This window comes from Triticum urartu, chromosome 2, assembly GCF_003073215.2.
Source record: "Triticum urartu cultivar G1812 chromosome 2, Tu2.1, whole genome shotgun sequence".
In the NCBI taxonomy this organism is placed as follows: Eukaryota; Viridiplantae; Streptophyta; class Magnoliopsida; order Poales; family Poaceae; genus Triticum; species Triticum urartu.
This window is the reverse complement of record NC_053023.1, coordinates 705,392,653-705,412,817: the sequence shown is the minus strand read 5'-3', so window position 1 is coordinate 705,412,817 and position 20,165 is coordinate 705,392,653. Positions and strand designations below refer to the sequence as shown.

The 20,165-nt window shown below is 43.6% G+C and overlaps 1 protein-coding gene and 1 long non-coding RNA gene across 2 annotated transcripts; both read left to right on the top strand.

Moving 5' to 3' along the window:
* The first annotated feature begins 7,767 nt into the window (after positions 1-7,767).
* On the top strand, positions 7,768-15,335 carry LOC125538051 (L-Ala-D/L-amino acid epimerase-like). The gene is made up of 5 exons (XM_048701359.1): positions 7,768-8,504; positions 14,089-14,306; positions 14,412-14,745; positions 14,920-14,981; positions 15,195-15,335. The coding sequence occupies exons 1-5, from the start codon at positions 7,768-7,770 to the stop codon at positions 15,308-15,310; spliced, it is 1,467 nt and encodes a 488-aa protein (XP_048557316.1). The 3' UTR covers positions 15,311-15,335.
* A 40-nt stretch (positions 15,336-15,375) lies between these two features.
* On the top strand, positions 15,376-18,837 carry LOC125534234. The gene is made up of 6 exons (XR_007294430.1): positions 15,376-15,673; positions 15,888-15,935; positions 16,037-16,142; positions 17,333-17,454; positions 18,293-18,381; positions 18,457-18,837. It is a non-coding gene; the product is annotated as an uncharacterized LOC125534234 (long non-coding RNA).
* Positions 18,838-20,165: the final 1,328 nt, after the last annotated feature.

Below are 20,165 nucleotides of genomic sequence, written 5' to 3'. Positions count from 1 at the left end.
AATCATCCAATAAAAGATCACTCACCGCATTATTCAGTCAACTAACTGATGTCTAGAATAAATGTGAAGCATGAAGTAAAAATAAAATGGCGCCGAGAAAGAAAGAGATCAATTGTACCTAGGCTCAAATCAGCTCACAAAAGACTTCTCTCCACATTATTCTTCAGCTATCCCAAGACTGAATAGTAAATAGCAGCTGCAAAGGAACTCCTAGTAGCTCAATAAAAATCTAATTAACTAAGTCTCCTTAGAATGATAGAATTTGCATTTCCTTAATCTGATATTAACCATTTCTGCCAGCTTAAAATTTCTGAAAAGCACAAACTATACTAAAATTCTGGGAACACAAACTGTACCAAAAATTCTTACCAGATACTATTTGCGTTTTCAATATCTGAGATTAATCGGCACCATTAGGTGCAATAAATCTCGAGATACCAAATATCCGCACAAATAATGAGCCCAAAGCAAAAGCAAATCCAAGTCTTCATCTATGCATTAAAATATTAGGGGTCAATATAAGTGACATAAGCATCCAAGATTTAATAGACATGGATGTAGTGGCGAACATGAATAAGCAAAGTGAATTCATGATGGATACACACCAAATTCTAGCACTTGTGTCAGCAATTGTTTCTGCTAAATGTGAAAGAAGAATAAATATCTTCTCTCAAATATAACAGGTGCAGAATTAGCACAAGAAGACAATGCGTTGAGTCATAGTACTTGCTCTATGTACATAAGAATCTGAGAAGAAATCTGTAAGAACATGATGAGTTTGGGGGACTTAACAATTCCATGTGAACAGGGTACGACCACCTGTTGGAAATAGAACGTGAAACTACTCCAGAGAAGTGGGAGGGGAAGTGCTACATACTGCTGCCTGCATCATATAGACCATCAAAAGCGGCAGTATGAAAATTAATGAAACAAACACACTTCGTCTAACTTATGAAATGCTAACTGCTAGGCAACAACATACCTGAAAGTAAATAGAAATATCACATATGCTCTGATTCTGCAAAAAAAATCAATGGGAAGCATTAGAAATACCAAAAAAACACACTAAACTAACATATATGTGTATGTAAGTGAGAAATATAGAGAGAGATACAGGATTGTAGTTGCACGTCATAAATGGTAAGCTTTGTTTGTTTATTTCTTCAAGAACACTAAAGAAAACAAATGAAGAGATTTTTTTTTCACCAGCTAGTGCTTGGGATTAAAACCAACCGGATTGGAAACATGATCATGAAACCGCTGTCTTGAAAAATGCTTGCCAGCATTGCTCGAGACAGGACTTGCTACCCCGGAGGAAGTGGCTGGAGACAGAATAGAGCTTTCTTCTAAAAAAATTGCCGACCACACACGAATTAGAGCTTGCAACCCAGGCTAACTCAAAAAAAAAAATCACTCATATCTTGGGGGAAATAGAGGAAGGAGATCCCCCACCGTTGGTGTTGGTGTTGTTGAGGGAGGACACTGATGGTGGCGCGTGCGGCTCATCGGGAGCTCTGGTCGACGCTGGGGTGCAGGGCATGGGTCCGCGGAGGCCGCAGGACTTGATTTACCTGCAACGGGGTGCAAGGCTAGGTTGACCTGCAGTGATCACAAAGTGCCCACGGAATTGGCCTCCCCTATACAGCAGCTAAAGTGGTCCATGGACGAACGGACACGCGGTCATTGAGGGTCGCCGTAGCAGCATCACATGCAGGGGGTCGCCGGGTGGCTCGCCGAGGACACGTGTGGCGGCACCGATGGGGACGCCGGGTAGCGAGGTCGGGCGACACCACTGGGATCTTGGGCGGCTCACCGGGGTCACACTGTATGCCACGCCTGGATCACCGGGGATCACTGGGTCACTCTCCAGGAGGGTTCGAGTACTGGGTGCACATGACCTGTTTATGTGGATATAGGATTGACTCTTCAGTTTTTCTTTATCATTAAAAAAAGGACGATTAGATTGACTCTTCAGTTACAGAATGGGAAGGGCAAACGAATGGACGATTAAAATTAGGCGTGGGGACAGATACAAATGGATCGGTTCACACATTGGGAGAGGTGACGTGGTTGCATGTGTATGTGGGGGTGACGTGGACCAATCAGAAGCTTGCTGATGTGTATAGCTTGCATGTGTAGAAAAATAGGTTAGTGGGGATCATCTATTTAGTTATTATAGATTATAGATTATAGATGCTTGGGAGGTTGTCCTGTCCATAATGTTTACTAGCTGGGGGAGGTGTGGCGCCATGCCACACCCGTGCTTAGAGCCTGTTTGGTTTCAAATAAGTCACCAACTTATAAGTCGAAAAGTGCAGAAAGTGACTTATTTTGCTAAACGGACCCAACTTATGAGTCACCCCAACTTATAAATCATAGGTTGCTCCACCCCAACTTAAAACTTATAAGTCACCCCTTTTACATGGGTCCCACCATCTTTACATAAAAAAACAAGGTGGGAAGATGTGCTCAGGTGACTTATAAGTCAGATGGCAACCAAACAAGCGTGACTTATAAGTCACTGATTTTAAGTCACCTGACTTATAAGTCAGGTGACTTATTGGAACCAAACAGGCCCTTAGTCTGTTGTTGATTTTTTTTGTCTCATGTGTTTTTGTTAAAAAGTTGAGTAAACCTAGTGCATAAAAAGGGCGGCATGGCCAATAAACCTTGAGGGTTGGGGGAGGGTAAAAAGACAGGTCAACTAAAGGGGACCTATCATGATGTGACCCTAATATTCCTCAGGAAGGCTAGTAAGGTCTTGTGTTGCTAGATTTTCCTACTGGTAAATGTCAATTTATTTTACGTTCTTTGGAAACATTAATTATGGATACAACATTTTTTTTGAATTGTTTGAGTTGCTTACCACATGTTTCACGTGGTAATATTATGTACCCGGATTGCTGAGAACAAATATTGCATATATTACTATTTGTAATAGCTTATTTGGTGGCATTATGAACCCGGCTTGCCGAGAACAAATATTGCATATGTTACTATTTGTAATGAGAAAAATTCACTCTAGGTCCTATAACTTGTGTCGGTGGTCATTTTGGTCCCTGTGGTTCAAAATAGCCGAAATACTAGCTTAAACTTGCTTTAGGGGTTCACATACGGTCCATTATACGATTTTCTCTACGTATGCGCTGATCTGGCCTCAGTCAACTCGAGCCACGCGGGCGTTGACTGCCACGAGCAGGGGCCTGCCCCCCCCCCCCCCCCCCCCTCGTACTCCTCGACCTCTGGCTCCGGGCTGGACGGCTCCGGCGACGGCGGCGCCAGCCTCTGCTGCGACTCAGCGCCGCGCCTGCCGCAGGTAAACTCGTTCATGAGCTCTAGCTTCTTCTGCGTGATGACCTCGACATCCGGCACGTCGGACTGGCGGCAGACGTAGGCGTCCTTGCACTACACGATCTACTTGGCGAGGCCGCAGAAGACTCCGTGCACGCGCTCGCACTCCGCGGTCTCCATGTCCAGGAACTGCTCGATGAGCGCAGCGGATGGGGTTGTCGGCGCGGCCGACGAGGTCATCACGGAGCGCGTCCTTGTCCATGACAATGACCTCGAGCTAACTCGCCTGCAGGTGGGCGCTGGAGAAGGCGAACATCTGCCATCACACCTGGTTGTGCGGTGCCATCGCCAGCAGCGCCCTCGGCGACGCCAAGACCGTATGTGTGCCATTAGCTTTTCTGATCCATCCATCCATTAGCCTCTCAATTAATCCTTTGTCAAATATGCAGCTTTTGTTGTTGACGTATAATGTGCTGACTAGTCTCTTCCATTAGATCAGTCTTTTAGTTGCATTGGCTAGAGCATGCACTTCTACATGGTATTGGAGCCAATTGCAGCCCATTTTTGGTCCACGTTTAGGCCTGAGGGAGCCACACGTGAGGGGGGGTGTTGACATATAATGTGCTGCTGGGAAGAAAATTGATGTGTCTATCAAACACCCATCGCATGTCGAGGTATATAAAAGAAATGCATATCATGCTTCAAGGAAAAAAACCGTCGCACTTTTCTAGTGAGTTATTTATTCATGTTGGCACTTTTAATGTTTGCAATGTTGTCCTCTAGTCGATGATGGTATGGTTTTTGGCATCCATAATTAAATTTTTATTATGAAGTCGCATTCATGTACTCCGACGACACCTCCTTCAGCTTCGCACTATCAGATGGAAGAGTAGTGGTGCATTGAAGTGAGATTTTCTTATATAGATTTTTTTTAAAATATTCGATTGCAACGAAAATGCCATTTGGAGGCCGAGCACCCTGGAGGCCGTAATCTCGAACGTCTGTCATCATAGCGATCAGCTGCAGGCTCGCATTAATTGCACGTATTTTCAGCTCACAGGCATCCACCCACCACGCACCATTTCTTATTTACGTACAGTGTCAGCCCATGTAGTCGATGGCGCGCTGTCAACCTGGTCAGACGTGCTATCGATTCACCCATCTGATTCAGCCAGTGCGAGCAGTATAAGAACATGGGCGCTGGCGTACGCTCTCATGTTCCCATTCAGATCCAATAGCCGTTTGCACGACATCCATCTGATTCCGAACTTTGAGGCTCACGGTCAGAACATTTGGAAGCCATCTATTTATACCGGCGAAGAAGAGTACCGTCTGTACCCATTGCAACACAGCAAAATCACACAAGACCAACACCGTAGCCATGGCGTTGTAGTCTTCCTCATCTCGTCCGAGAGATAGGCGAGTGTTTCAGAGTTGCACCAACTCTAGGCAATCGGTCTCCATTATCACATGCGAGAGGCCTCGAAGTTTTGCAAATAGAACTCCTTCCCGCATCGATATAGCTTTCATTAATAATGGATCTGAGATGTCATCGAACGCCTTGCACCATGCTCCCAACAGCGCGGACACGGACCAGGCTATGCCACCCGCCCCTCCTCTACCTTCCGCGACATTAAGTGCACCATCCGTCGTGATCTTCACCATACCTGGCTCGGGCGGCCGCCAGCCATGTCCTGGCAACAGAATGGGAGCGGTCTGAGGCAGTTCCAGCAATGCAAGAGCCTCCCTCGTCACCCTGATGGCGGCTGTTGGGTCCCTTCCCTCTTCACCATGTTTGATCCGATTTCGAGAATGCCAAATCGTCCACATGATGGTGATAACCTTTGCTCGATCTTCATCCTTGACTCGGTCTCCACATAGGATGTCCCTGGCCCAAGAACCTGGGTGTAAGCGAGGAAGCCGAAGACCGAACCACGCACACGCTTCATCCCAGAAGCGGCGTGCATGCGAGCATTGAATTAGGGCATGCATAAGATCATCCTCCTTAGCCAGACAAACCTTGCAAGTGTCTAAAACTGCAATATGACAGTATTTGAGAGTGCATTCATCCGGTAGAATCCCTCGTAGAACCCTCCACCAGAACACTCGTACCTTTGGGATCACTTTGAGTTTCCACAAAGCAGACCACATCTGTTTGTCATCTCTTGAAGCACCGGTAGCCGCCCCTTCCTTTAGAGCATTGCGCTCGTTCTGAGTCACTAGAGTACGGTAAGCCGACTTAACAGTGTAGTTGCCTGATCTTTCAAAGGCCCAAGCATAGAAATCCTCACCTCCGCCCCTCCTGATTGGAGGAGACAAAGCATTTGCTGGTGCGCTAATCACTAGCCAACTCCAGTTTTTCTGTCAAAATTGAGGTGGACATGTTTCTATACGTACTAATTTTTTTCAGACACGTGCTATAAGCAATGTAGAAAGGTTTTCCTTGGGCTAAGGCTGGTCATAGTGGAGAGTAACTTAGACTAGTGTCATGCATATGACACTAGTCTAAGTTACTACCTTCATAATGCAAACTAACATAATAGTAGTACTATCATAGATGGCTTCATTTATTAGCTCGTAGAGTCATCTTGTTTTGAAAAGCGCTATGTTACAGTAACATATTATGTTACCACCTCTCATTAATTACTTGCCACATAAGCAGAATTTTCTTGAAGTGCGCTATGTTACTAAGTTACTCCCATTATGACTAGCCTAAGCACTGTTGGAGCACAGAAGCAACAACATTAATGCTCGGCCAGTATATAATAGACTATTGCCTATTGGTTTAATTTACATTTTGAAATCGTGCTGCATATATTTGACCCTTTTTTTGTGTGTGGTGGCTTGTGGCTATGTTTGAAAAAAGGAAGGAGGATACAGGATTAATTCTGGACCATCGTAAAAAAAAGATTAATTCTAGAGCGTAAGCTTTAGCCTTGAATTCAGTTTTCTGTCATTCTCTGGTTGAAACTTGAATGTGATAGATTGTCCATTTTCATCCAAAAACTGTCTGCAATGCAGTTTGATTGGTTAACTTGATAGATTCTCCCTTAAAAAAGTTCATTGCATATTAGAAGTGTATATAACAAAAGTGTTCATTCTATATTATCCAATAATGTTCAATGTGTATGTATGTACTAATTTTCAGTGTATTTTCGAAATCTTAAACGTGTACTGCGTCTTCTTCGCCCGTCCGTACGAAGGATTCCCCTGGATCTCGCCGGGGCACACGCTCTATGGAAGTCGCCAGTCGCCGCCCTTGTCGGTCGTCCTCGTCACCAGTCAAGGCCCTCGCCGGCCGTTCTTGCCGCCGGCTCCACCCATGCCGTAGCTGCACCCCCCGGTTGCAGCTCCGCACGGCGATGGTTGTAGCTTCGGTGGCGACGGTAGCAGCTCACCGGTGCGCTCGCCACCGCAGCAGCAAAACAAGATAGCGGCTGTAGCCGAATAGGACGCAGTAGTAGCAAATCCCCCCGATGACGCCGATTGTTTCTTGGAGCAGCGTCCCCCGTCCTCGCCGCTGGGGCGCGTGGGTCCATTGTCTCGATCTGAATCGCAGGGGTGCTGTGTGCGTGGATGCGACCGGCCAAAGTTTCGGTCGGCGCGTTGTCGTAAAACGTTTTCCATACTAAAAAGTTCAGTGTCTATTTAAAAAAAATGTACAGCATATAATGTAAAAAAATTCACCGTATATCGTAAAACCTATGTAAAGAAATCTCGCAAAAAAACTATGTAAAAATAGAAATATGCAAAATAATTAAAATAGACGAAACCCCAATATATGAAAAAAGATAAAGAAAAAATAAAATAAACGAAACAGCTGACAAAGTCCGGCCCGGATGGAAGGCAACTTCAGCAAAGCTGATCGTCGACCGGCCAGGAGGTATCTTTGCCTTGTCTCAAAAAAAAAGGAGGTATCTTTGCCACACGCAAAAAAGGAGGCATGTTCCTCAGAAAAAAAAAAGCAGGAGATATCTAAGACGACGAGTTTACAAAGAAAACTGCCTCTTTTCTGACCTAGTGATAGAAGTGGTGGAGTGGTCGGCATGTGCGTGTTTCATACAGTTAGTTTCAGGTTCGAATCACTTCTCTGGCTCAGTGACAAGTGGGACCCATACAGGAAAGACCGAGAGTGTCAGGTCAGCTGTCAAGCCACCTACACGAAGTTAGCAGCGACAGAGGGTGCACCGTTAGGATTAACGGAAATTGTACGAATGCGTGCTGTTAGAAAAGTTAATGTACCATTTTTCTGAGGTTTTTTAGTTTGTGTATGATTCTGTTATTTTGCTGCAAGTTTTTGTATTGCAGGTGTAATTAACTCAACCCGTTAACAGTCGCTATAAGGGCGCACGAAGGGCTATGCCACCTGGACATAAACGGATGGCGGTGGCACTATTCTGCCTTTTCATTCCGTTCGTCGCTGCCCCCAGGCCCCAGCCCCAGGTTTCCTTCGACTAGAAGGAAGAGAGGTCCCAGATGCGGCCGCCCCGTTCCAACCCGCTTCTTCTTTCTTTCTCTCTCGCAGACCCACTCCACTCGCGGCGGCGCGCTAGCCGCCTCCGCACCATCTCGCTGTCGCCGTCGCCGTCACCGTCCCTCCCGACGCTGCAGCAGCCGATGGAGGCGTTCGGCTTCGATGCGCTCAAGGAGACCTTCTCGGTGGACGTGGCAGCGGCCGAGGCGCGCCCGCTCAACGTGCCGCTCGCCACACCCTTGAACATCGCCTCCTCGCGCCTCGAGGACGTCGCCAACGTCGCCGTGCGGGTCGAGCTCTCCAGTGGCGCCGTCGGCTGGGGCGAGGCCCCGGCCCTCCCCTCCGTCACCGCCGAGGACCAGCCCGTTGCGCTCGCCGCCATCGCCCGCGCCTGCGTCGCGCGGACCGCGACCCTCGGCGCCGTTCGGGCCGAGCTCTCCAGCAGCGCCGTCGGCTGGGGCGAGGCCCCGGTCCTCCCCTCCGTCACCACCGAGGAGCAGCCCGCTGCGCTCGCCGCCATCGCCCACGCCTGCGCTGCGCGGACCGCGCCCCTCGGCGCCGTGCTCCAGGACGTCGCCGATGCGCTCCCCGGACACACCTTCGCCTCGGCGAGACATCCACACCTGTTTGTCTTCATGCTCTTGGCAAGCAATTTTGGTTCAGTTTTCGGTACAATTTTGGAGTTTGAGGAGTTCTACTCCACAAGACAGACTTCAGAGTTTAGAAGTCAGTTCTTTTAGCGGATGTAGATGGAAGGATGGGGAATTTATTTTTGGATCCTAGGCCTTGATGTAGATGGAGAACTGAGAACCAACTTTCCTTTGAAGGTATGGTTATCAAAATTTCCACTGCAGTGAGTTCAGCATGCTTAGCAGCTTAGGTATGCTTATCAAACACTGTGACAACAGACATCACGGTATTGGTTATCAAAATTTCCACTACAGTGAGTTCAGCATGCTTAGCAGCTTAGGTATGCTTATCAAACACTGTGACACTAGTGCGGAACCGGGTAATAGCACCGGTTCGTAAGGCCCTTTAGTGCCGGTTCCATAACCGGCACTAAAGCCCCCCCCTTTAGTACCGGTTCAGCACGAACCGGTGCTAAAGGGAAACCACGTGGCACGAACCAGGTCCAGGGGCCGGGAGCCCTTTAGTACCGGTTGGTAATACCAACCGGTACTAAATGTTTGCGGGTTTTTGTTTTATTTTTTATTTTTTAATTAAATTTGTGTTATCAATTTAATTTAGGATTGTTTTACGTTATAATGAGTTGTACTCGTCATCATCATCATCATCGAATATTAATAAATAAATAAACTCTAGCTAGCTAAAAATCATCGTAGTCGTCATTAATTACCACTATTTAATCATCATAGTCATTACCGCTCTAATCATCACCAACATTGGCTAGCTTAAAGAAGAAACATTCACTTTGTAACAGAAGCAAAAATATCATCGAGTTCAACATAATCATCACCAACATCGAAGTTCAGGACAATACGGACATGAGAGAGGACAAGTACTAATTAAGAGCATGAACTAGCTACTCCTACTGCTCCCTCTCAGGTAGAATAGTATAGAACATGTATAGCTCTCATGATTCATCATACTAAAGCATGCAGATGAATCTGTCTCCTAATCTTGGGTTGCGCTTCTCCTTGCTGCCCCCTAGTACTTCTCTGCGATCGTTAACAATTTTGCTCCAATCTTTCACTATTAAGCATTCTTCGCATTCAGAAATCCTGAATGCACTCATGTGCAATGTAGGAAATCTTGATCGTAAGCTAACCATTGACATGTGACCTTTTGTCTCGATCCACTGAGGCACAACTGTCATCGAAAGTCCCTGTTGAAGAACATCGTATAGTAATTAATATACTAAGCAATGAAAGTTTAGCTTCAAAAATAATGTATGCAAAAGATGCACTAATTAAGGACAAATAGTTAAAATCTTACCATCTTTCGATTATAGATGTGACCGTAGTTCAATACGATCACCATTGGTCGCACGTTTTGAGTACTAACATTTCTAAGTTCAGAAAAAAAATTTGTCTTGACAGTATTAAGATCCTCAAGCCATGAAACATAATGACTTATCTCCTTGCAGTTTAGTTGAGCCCCGGAGCAGTAGTAGGTCCTGTCTACGAAGCGCCGAACATGTTTGCTTGAACCGAAATAAGCTAACAATACAAATTAGTTGTCAACTATTTTTGAATAAACTGTATCAAAGACATAAACATATGCATGCATGGTTGAGAAAAACTCACATAATGGTAGAACTGGAGGCGTTTGCACATCGACCCAGATGTCTATATTACCTTCAATATCATCTTCCGGACGAATATCAAAGGTGATAACCATATCAGGCTCAAATGCATAAGCCTTGCATAGTGCCTGCCAAATTTTGCATTCAAAATGGGTGTATGTGTCTCCATTATATAATTTGACGTTGAAAGTATACCCATGCTCCGTCTTCAAGTAAACTCTCTTTACCTCCATATCATCTATAACACTAAAACCTATCTTATCCAAGACAAAATTTCTTGCATGGTTGGGGATGCGCTAGTAGAATAGTGAAAATTTAAAATTATAAGTTGAAGCAAATGAAGCATAAGTCATGCTTTAAAATTATAAGTTGAAGCAAATGAAGCATAAGTTTTACATTCAAATAATAATTGCCGTTGTGACTTACTGTATCCACTTCGAATGTCTCATTCAGCTTGATGCTGAAGCGCCTACCATCAACAAGGAAATTTCTGTCGCACAGGCTGCGCTGGTCTTCACAGTGTTCGCACATAATGAAATCTTTTTCGTCGTCAGATGACATTTCCTATATGTTCATATAGGTGAAACATTAAACACTTATTACTATCTAACATTAATTAATATCTAGCCAATTCAAATATATATCTAACTATATTCATCTCTAACAATTGACATTACTATATATTTAACTTTTCTATCTAATTCATCTAACATTCGACATTAATCTAACATTTATATAAACTCAAAATATATAAAAACATTAAATAAACAGAAAAACTCATTAACAAATAATATTTTAATTAGATCATCAAATCTCAGATACGACAATTTTCTTACTAAAAATAAACTAGTTATATTAATTATTCAACTAGTTCAAATCTCAAATACCTAAATAAACTAGTTCGACAATTTTCTTACTAAAAATAAACTAGTTATATTAATTATTCAACTAGTTCAAATCTCATATACCTAAATAAACTAGTTCGACAATTTTCTTACTAAAAATAAACTAGTTATATTAATTATTCAACTAGTTCAAATCTCACATACCTAAATAAACTAGTTCGACAATTTTCTTACTAAAAATAAACTAGTTATATTAATTATTCAACTAGTTCAAATCTCACATACCTAAATAAACTAGTTCGACAATTTTCTTACTAAAAATAAACTAGTTATATTAATTATTCAACTAGTTCAAATCTCACATACCTAGCTAGCTAATTAATATCTTATTAAATTTTCTAAAAAACAGAAAATAAGTAAAAAAAATGTGTGTGTACGTGTGTGTGTATATATGTGTGTGTCTGTGTACGTATACGTACACGTACTACAGTGCGCGGCCTCGTACGCCGCCGCCCCGTACGTACAAGCGAGGGCGGCGGCGTACGTACGGGCCAGGTGCGCGCGCGGCGCGGGTACGCGAGAGCGAGAGAGTACGTACGGGCCGGACCGCGGCGCGACGACGACGGACGGCGGGCGACGGCGGGCGACGGGCGATGGGCGGACGACGGGCGACGGGCGACGGGCGTGACAGGCGGCAACGACGGGACTCGAGCGGCGCGCGACATCGCGAGAGGTTGGAGACGAAGAAGTGGGGAGATGTAACTGAATTTTCGTAAGTGTTGTATATATAGGAGAGGCCTTTAGTATCGGTTGGAGCCATCAACCGGTACTAAAGGCCAACTTTGGCCAGGCCAAGAGGCGGGAAGAGCAGGCCTTTAGTATCGGTTGGTGGCTCCAACCGGTACTAAAGGGTGGTCTTTAGTACCGGTTGGAGCCACCAACCGGTACTAAAGGCCTCGCGCTGCCACCCCAAAGTTTAGTCCCACCTCGCCGGTGAAGGGCAGCCGCACTGGTTTATAAACCCAGCCGCGGCTACATCTTTGAACTCCTCTATATAGCAGGCTTGTGGGCCTAAATTTTGCGCGCTGCCCTGTGAGTCTGCTGGGCCTTTAAGGCCTGTAATTGCACGCCCGTGGCCTAGCAGGCCCACAGGGCAGCGCCCCAATTTTTTTATAGTTTTTTTTCTTTTCTGCTTTATTTTCTTCTATTTATTTCTGCGTAGTTTTTTATATAGTTTTTTCTTTTCTGTTATATTTATTTTCTTCTATTTGTTTGTGAGTAGTTTTTCATCTAGTTTACCAAAATTCAACATTTCAGAGTTTATTTTGTAGTGATTTTCAATTTCACGGCCATTTTTTTTCTTTTCTGCTTTATTTTTTCTTCTATTTATTTCTGAGTAGTTTTTTCTTTTCTGCTATATTTATTTTCTTCTATTTATTTCTGAGTAGTTTTTTTATATAGTTTTTTTTCTTTTTAGCTATAGTTTTTTATATAGTTTTTTTCTTTTCAGCTATAGCTTTTTTATATAGTTTTTTTTCTTTTCAGCTATAGTTTTTTTATATAGTTTTTTTCTTTTCAGCTATAGTTTTTTTTCAGCTATTTTTTCTTTTCTGCTATTTTTTCTTTTCTGCAAAACTTGATGGTCAAAGTATGGAGTTATAACCAAAGTTTAAAAAGAAGAAATGCCGACGTGCAATTAGTTTTTGCCATAACAGAAGAAGTACGGAGTTGTAATAAGTTATTAAAAATAAAAAAGAGGTGCAATGCTCGTTAATTTGCTTCAAGCCTTTCGGAATAGTGTAAACTGCACTGCGCATAGCTCCGTGCAGTCTACCATATTCCTGAAGGGTTGAAGCTAAGCAACGTGAGCATTGAGCCTCGTCTTCATCGTCTCTGCACTCAGGGCTTATAAACCGCTCCTAGTCCCTCTCTCTTCACGAGGTGGGACTAAAAAACAACTTACTAAGAAACTGTCGTACTGGTTCATCCATGAACCGGTACTAAAGGTGCTCGTGGGGCCCCAGCCTTACCTGACACAACCTCATTAGTACCAGTTTGTGGCACGAACCGGTGCTAAAGGTTCGCCACGAACCGGTACTAAAGAGCTCCTCCCGCCTAGCAGTTGGAACCGGTACTAAAGAGCTCCTCCCGCCTAGCAGTTGGAACCGGTACTTAAGAGCTCCTCCCGCCTAGCAGTTGAATGGTGCATACTGAATGCACAAAAAGTCTGGAGTTGTAATAAGTTTAAAAAAATGAAATGCCTTTGTAACAGATGAGTTTAATTTTGTCATAAACCCGAATACTTCGAAAGAGATTGTCCAGTTTGTAAACGAAGTGCATCCAGTTTTTGCCGTAACCCTCTCTACTTTTTTGAACATGATATGTGGGTGAAATGATGATACCATGCCAAGTTTCAACTTTTTCAGAGTTCATTTGTAGTGCTTTTCAATTTCCAGGTCATTTAGTTCTCAAAACAAATCATTAAATGCATGAAAAATAGCAAATGAAGGCATAAATGGTGGAAAGTTGATGGCGTCGCTTTGAATGGTGCATACTGAACGCAAAAAATATAAGAGCATTTAGATCATGATCTTATATTTCTTTACAGTCTGAATTGTCAATACGATCTCATACATCAAAAATACTTTGATCATCAATGATCTTTTTGTGTACAATCTGAATTGTCAATATGAGTCCTCAACGATTTATAAACCGGTGAAGACTCATATTGCGGCCACAAATTCTACATAGAGTTCAATGAAGACCAAGTGCTTGTGATAGTTTAAGAAGTAACATATTTAAGGTGGTAAAAGCCTTGTTAGGGGAGCAAGGTGGGACTAAAAACAACTTGCCATAACCTCATTAAAACCGGTTCGTGGTACGAACCGGCACTAAATGGTGATGGTGGGGCCATAGCCTGACCGCAGGCTGACACAGCCTCTTTAGTACCGGTTCGTGGCATGAACCGGTACTAAAGGTTCGCCACGAACCGGTACTATTGATCGCCGCCACGAACCGGTACTATTGATCACATTAGTGCCGGTTTTATTACAAACCGGCACTAATGTGCTTCACATTTGACCCTTTTTCTACTAGTGTGACAACAGACATCACGGTATGGTTATCAAAATTTCCACTGCAGTGAGTTCAGCATGCTTAGCAGCTTAGGTATGCTTTATCAAAATTGCTAAGTTCATCTATTTCTGAATTTATATTCCAATTGTGACCCCAAATGAAGCCGCTCAATTGGCTGCAAAATATCGAGGACAAGGGTTTCAGACTCTGAAGCTCAAAGTAGGGAAAAACTTGAACTCAGACATAGAAGTTCTGAAGGCTATATGGCTTGTGCATCCCGACTGCTCATTTATCTTGGATGCAAATGAAGGGTACACAGCAAACCATGCAATTGAAGTTCTTGACAGACTAAACGGTTTGTACTCTCACTATGTTCAATCTTTTCACTCTTAAATATTTCAGTCAGCGTGATGTTCTACGGTGTTTTAGTACTATAACTTATTTATTTCATTGGTTTCAGAAATGGGAGTGACTCCTGTACTCTTTGAGCAACCAGTTCATAGAGATGATTGGGAAGGTCTCCATGATGTTAGCATTGCTGCTATGGAGAAATACAGAGTTGCTGTTGCTGCTGATGAAAGTTGCCGCGGATTACTTGATGCTCAAAAAATAATACATGGAAATCTTGCTCATGTTATTAACATCAAACCAGAAAAGTTAGGGGTTCTTGGAGCCCTCGAAGTAATTGATGCCGCAAGAAAAGCTGGTATTGCACTTATGATTGGTGGTATGGTCGAGACTAGGATTGCCATGGGCTTTGCTGGCCATCTCGCTGCTGGGCTTGGTTGTTTCAGGTTGGTTAATTGGGCAAATTCCCTTAAAAAATGATTGCTTCTAAAAATTATGGTATTTTACAACTAAAGACAATATCACTAGGAAGTTCAAACTAGAAATGATGGCATGAAGTTGTAGACATTATGTCTGTCAGATCAGGTGCTTAAACGGTTCTTCTTCTTTTGTGGTTGCAGTTTTATTGACCTGGACACACCTCTTTTATTGTCCGAAGATCCAGTGTACGGTGGCTATGAAGGTATTCTTACACAAAATCCTGTACAGCTATTCTGATGCTTATGTGCTGATATCTGAAAGCAAAATGCCGCTCTATTCATGTTTGTTCAAAATCTATTGTTCTCTTCTTGGCAAGCTATGCTATGGATCTTCAGAGTAACAAATCAATATAATCAGATTATTATCTCTGCTTTCTAGCCTGTAACTTACTGTCTTACTCGACTTCTATTATCAGCTTCTGGACCTGTCTACAAGTTTAAGAATGCTCGAGGCCATGGCGGTTTCCTTCATTTGGACAACAATAATGGATGGGTATGTCACAGCTCACTCATGAACCGCCATTTCCGGTAGATATTGTTTGTACCTAGGCGAGGAGGGGGAACAGCCGCGCCCGAACGAGGTCGTCCCCGGAGCCCGCATCCCCGTCGTCGACCTTGCGCACAGGGAAGGTCACCACTGCTGGTCGAGGTCGCCCAGGTCGAGAGCGCGCCCACCGGCCTGAAGCTCATCCAGGAGCCCTGAACTCAAGGTCAGCGGCGGAGATGGGCGTCCCTACCAATGGCTCTCCAAGAGAGAGGAGCGAGAACATGATGGCGGCGGGGTGTTCGATCTGTGGTCCACTTCGATGCGGGACGTGGAGGCGCGATCCGACAAAGCCTCCCGACGCTCCAACCGCCGCTTCCCATCAACGCCAAGGAGCAGCAGCCTCCCCAGGTCAGTGGTGCCACCCCCTGGTTTTTCCCATACCCAGATCTCACTTGTATGCCTGCACACGTAGTCTGATGTGATTGTTTGATAAATGCGTCTCTACATATTCAAAGGTTTTGCATTTCTCTGTTTTATTTTTAATTGTATACTTTGTTGAAAGAAGTGAGGAATTAAAAATTAACTTCTATTTTCTCTGAATCGGGCTTGATTTTTGGTACAGATTCTATGATGATTGATGCAAAGTCCGTGTTGTGCTCCTATGATTGAGGTTGGATATGCTTGATGTCCAAAAAAATTTAGTGATGCTTGCTTGAGCGAAATGCCTATTGATCATACTAACACAGTACTTCTCTTCCCAATGTGATACAGGTATAGAAGAAGCAGCAGAAAATTGAATACATTGTTCTCTGTTGCGTCGAGGATTGATTTCAGCGCAACCTTTCACTGAAATTAAATATATCTCATGGAAATCTAGGTATGAGATGTTTTTTTACATCTGGTGTTCTTTACATATTAGTGTGTTGTAGCAGATTTAGTGACAAAAACATATGTCATCCTGGAGCATTGATATAATTACATTTGCTCATTTTTTGTTATGTATTTTGTTTAGAGGAATTGCTTCTGTACTTGACAGATTAGGAGCTGGTGTTAGGTTCCAATGGATCAGTTTTTAGTTCTTGTTTCTTAAGGTCTGCAGAGGTTAGAGGAGTAATTAGTCTTCTATGTTTCTCTAATGAGTGTGTCTGAATGCATACATATAGTAGATGAGCAATTGCCATCTGGATGTGCATAAAGTGTTCTTCGTTTTTTAGCGAGTACACGTGGATGTGCATAAAGTGTTCTCTCTCTTTTTAACGAGTATATGTGATACATAGAAAATGTATATGGTGGTTTCCATTCTGGATTATCTGGCTGGTACATGGAGCTTATTTAATTTTCCACTATTATGGCATTATTTGTACTGCTTGACATATCATGCCCCCTTACTTCCTTCGTGACCTCCCACTACTTCATCTAACGAAATGATTAGGCAGATCTCGTTTTTTCTAGCATTAAACCTGCAAAGAAAAGAAATCTTCTCTGGAGGAATTAGTATTCTCTGTTTTTCTAACGAGTGTATGTGAACTCATTCAGACAGTAGAGGAACAGTTACCATTCTCTTTGTGTTTTAGTAAGTATATGTGGATGCACATCAAGTGTTCTCTGTTTTTTATTGGGTTATATGTTGATGCATAGAAAATGTATATGAGGATTTCCATTCCGGTATACATGGGTAGTACATGGAGCCTATTTAGTTCATCTGAACAGTAATACTTATTCACAGATTTTGTTAGCTTGCTTCAAAGTTTATTAATCCGGTTATGGCGTGGTTGCCTATTACTCAAGATGATCTCATATTAGCTTCAGAGGACATGTATGTTGCATATTTTTGCCCACTGAGCACACACAAAGAAATGTTTCTATCGATATCATTAACTGAAACATATTCCATTTTTGATCAATCGGTGGATCTGACTAATATAGATATATTGTAAGAGATATTATTCACGTGCCATTTTCTTATTTCGAGTAAGCTTGAAACTGATGGTCTCAGTTGGTTTGTGTATTGACTTTCTTTACAGCCTGAATCTAGAGATACTAAGTAGAGGATCGCCTTTTGTGCAGGAATTTGCAGCAGTTCTGGTCCCTGGCGCGTGCTCCTCCGCTTGCCCTCTCGACCCTCCCCTTGCTCATCGCCATCCATTTTATTCAGAGTATAGATGGCGGGCAAAACACCTAAGCTCTAGGTGAGCTCCTACTCTACCCTGTAGGTGTCGTAATTTGTATGATGTTTACGTTATTAAGTTTTGCAATCTAATGCCTTGCTCTACTATTTTCATTTTTAATCTCAACGTTTCGAATTTTATCGGTCAGAGGTGACTTGAATGATTCATGGGAATTGGAATGTGGGGGGTCTTAAAGAATTTTTATAAATAAAAATCCAAATATCAACGTTTTCTCATCTCGCTCGATGGTTGAGGTCTTATAGAGAACATCATCGGTATAATGATGTTGAGAGCAACCCGCCAACATCATTTTCTCCAGAACATTGAGAACCGATAGGATTCTATTTGTATTTACATTGACATTCTCTCTCCTTCGACTAATTGAACATTGAATTAATGTGGTACATGCATCCTACTTCATATGAGCAGCGCTCATGTTTCAAAAAAAATAAACAGTGTGAGTTTACTATTAAAGTGGATGCCTTGTTTCTCTAGGAATGAGCTTAAAAAACACATGAGCTACTGTGACTAGGTGGCCACTTGATTAGGTGTATGTGTTAGTTTTATGTTCTCTAACATGTTAGGCGTAGGCAGTATTTTTGGACTGAGACTTGCTCCTGTTGTTTGTTTCAGATATTCAGTCTAAGATCTAAATTCCACCAATATGTCTTTTGTTTACGTTTCCTGGTGTGTTTTAGATGAACCGAATCACTTGTGTTTATATGGATACTAGCTACTTTTACTTCAGCACATGAAGAACGAAATCTGTATGAGTATTTTTTAAAGCATTTCTACATAAGCAAAACATATCAAGGGGCAGTATGCTGGAATAAAATCATATATACAAATTTGTTTCTAGAGCAAGGATGAAAAGCACTCCATACACACCCACAAGGATGATGATCCATCTGTTGCTAGGATGGTGGGACTTGAGGTCAAACTGCACAGGTTTACATTCAACTTCACTTGTTGATAAAGCATATACTTGATGGAATATACATAAATATGTGTTCTTTCTTATAGGTATGCACCAGATTCAAGGATCAGCTACTTGATGAAATATACAGGAGACTCTCCTACTCAACATTACCTTAAAAAAAGAATCAAGGATCAGTTCAATGGGAATTGGAATGATGAAAACACTTGTTTGAGCACATGTGATCCTCATAATAGCATATTTGTAATAAATCAATGTAGTCAAATCACTTTTTTTAATAATTCTGTAGTAAAATCACTTACAGTTGTGTATAAGTGCCATTAAGGGTCAACCTAGATCTGCTGAGGTGCATAAGCTAGATAAGTGCGCACATGAACGCTCAGGAGGCGTGCCAATGACACGCCCCAGCCACTAGTATTTTTCAATCATACTTGCCCACCCCCTCCTCATCTCATCCTGGACATTGTATTCAAATTCAGCGTCCTTTGCCCTAATCGCATTGAACGCTCTATGGTTTTGGTTGCATCATTGATCGACTGTTACCAGTTTTGCTTGCCGCATATTATTTTTAAGGACCGTTTCGTGAATGGCACGTCCTTTATCGTCCTAAAGAAACTGCCACAACACTTTAAATTTTGCTAATGCTTATATAGCTCTTCCTCAGTTGTTTAACCAGGTCCCTTGTGTAACTATCTATGTGCCGGTGTGACTTCTGATGCAATTCTCTCCATAGTTAACTAATAGATCATGGATCTGACCTGACCTGTGCTTGCACACATACCAGCCAGCATCATCTGACCTCAGCAGCCGCATCATTGCTTTGCACCCACACCTAGTGACCTGATGTTAGAACATCTCTAGCAGACCCCGCAAAAAGCCTTGACTCGCAAAATAACCACCAAAATGCGGGTCGGCGCGGAAAATCCCGCCTGAACAGACCTCGCAAACGCGGCCAGCCCGCAAAAAACTTTGAGGGGCACGGAAAATCTTGAGCCCAACCCGTGAATACGCTGGTCCCCCCCCCCCGGCCCGTCGGTGCCCTGCATATTGCGGGAGCGGTTAGTGGGGAGGACATTTCAGCCCGCGCTTTTCCCCACCAACAACCTCGCCCCGCCGCCTAAGATTCTGGCGAAAGTAGCCGGCGGGAGCACGCCGAAAGGCCGCCACACGCACGAGGTTGCCCTCCGCCCCCCCTCCTCCTGTGTCGGCGGGCCAGGAAGTTACGACCCTTCGTCGCGGGCGGCCGGATTTGGCTTTTCTGGCCGCCGATGGCTGCGCCAAGCGATGGAATGGTCGGGGAGCATCTCGCACAGCCCCGACAAAGTCGCCTCGCCGCATGCAGGTACGGGTTCGTCCTGTCGCCGCCGCCGACGGTTTGGGGGCATGGATTCGGCCGTCCGTCGGGCTCGGCGCTTGCACTGAGGCTTTATGGCTCGCCGATGCCGCTCATACAGTGCGACGAGTGCACGCAGACAATGCTGCGGCTAACTTCGGGCACGCCGGAGCACCCTAGATGGGTGTTCTTCAAATGCGAAAACGACGGGGTACGTGCTGTTTTCATTCGGCTCATTTCGATAGCTCATTCTTTGGTTCAATCGCAATAGCTTATTTCGAACATCATCATGTGTGTAGGACGATGGATGCTCATTTTGGTTTTGGGAAGGCGAATACATTGATTTATTGATAGAAAGATAGACGTTCGTGCACTCCTTAGTAGAATCGAAGGTAATGATGCGGCTGCATGTGCAACTAGAGGGGAAGCAACGTCTACTTCTTTAGAACCAAAGATGAAGAA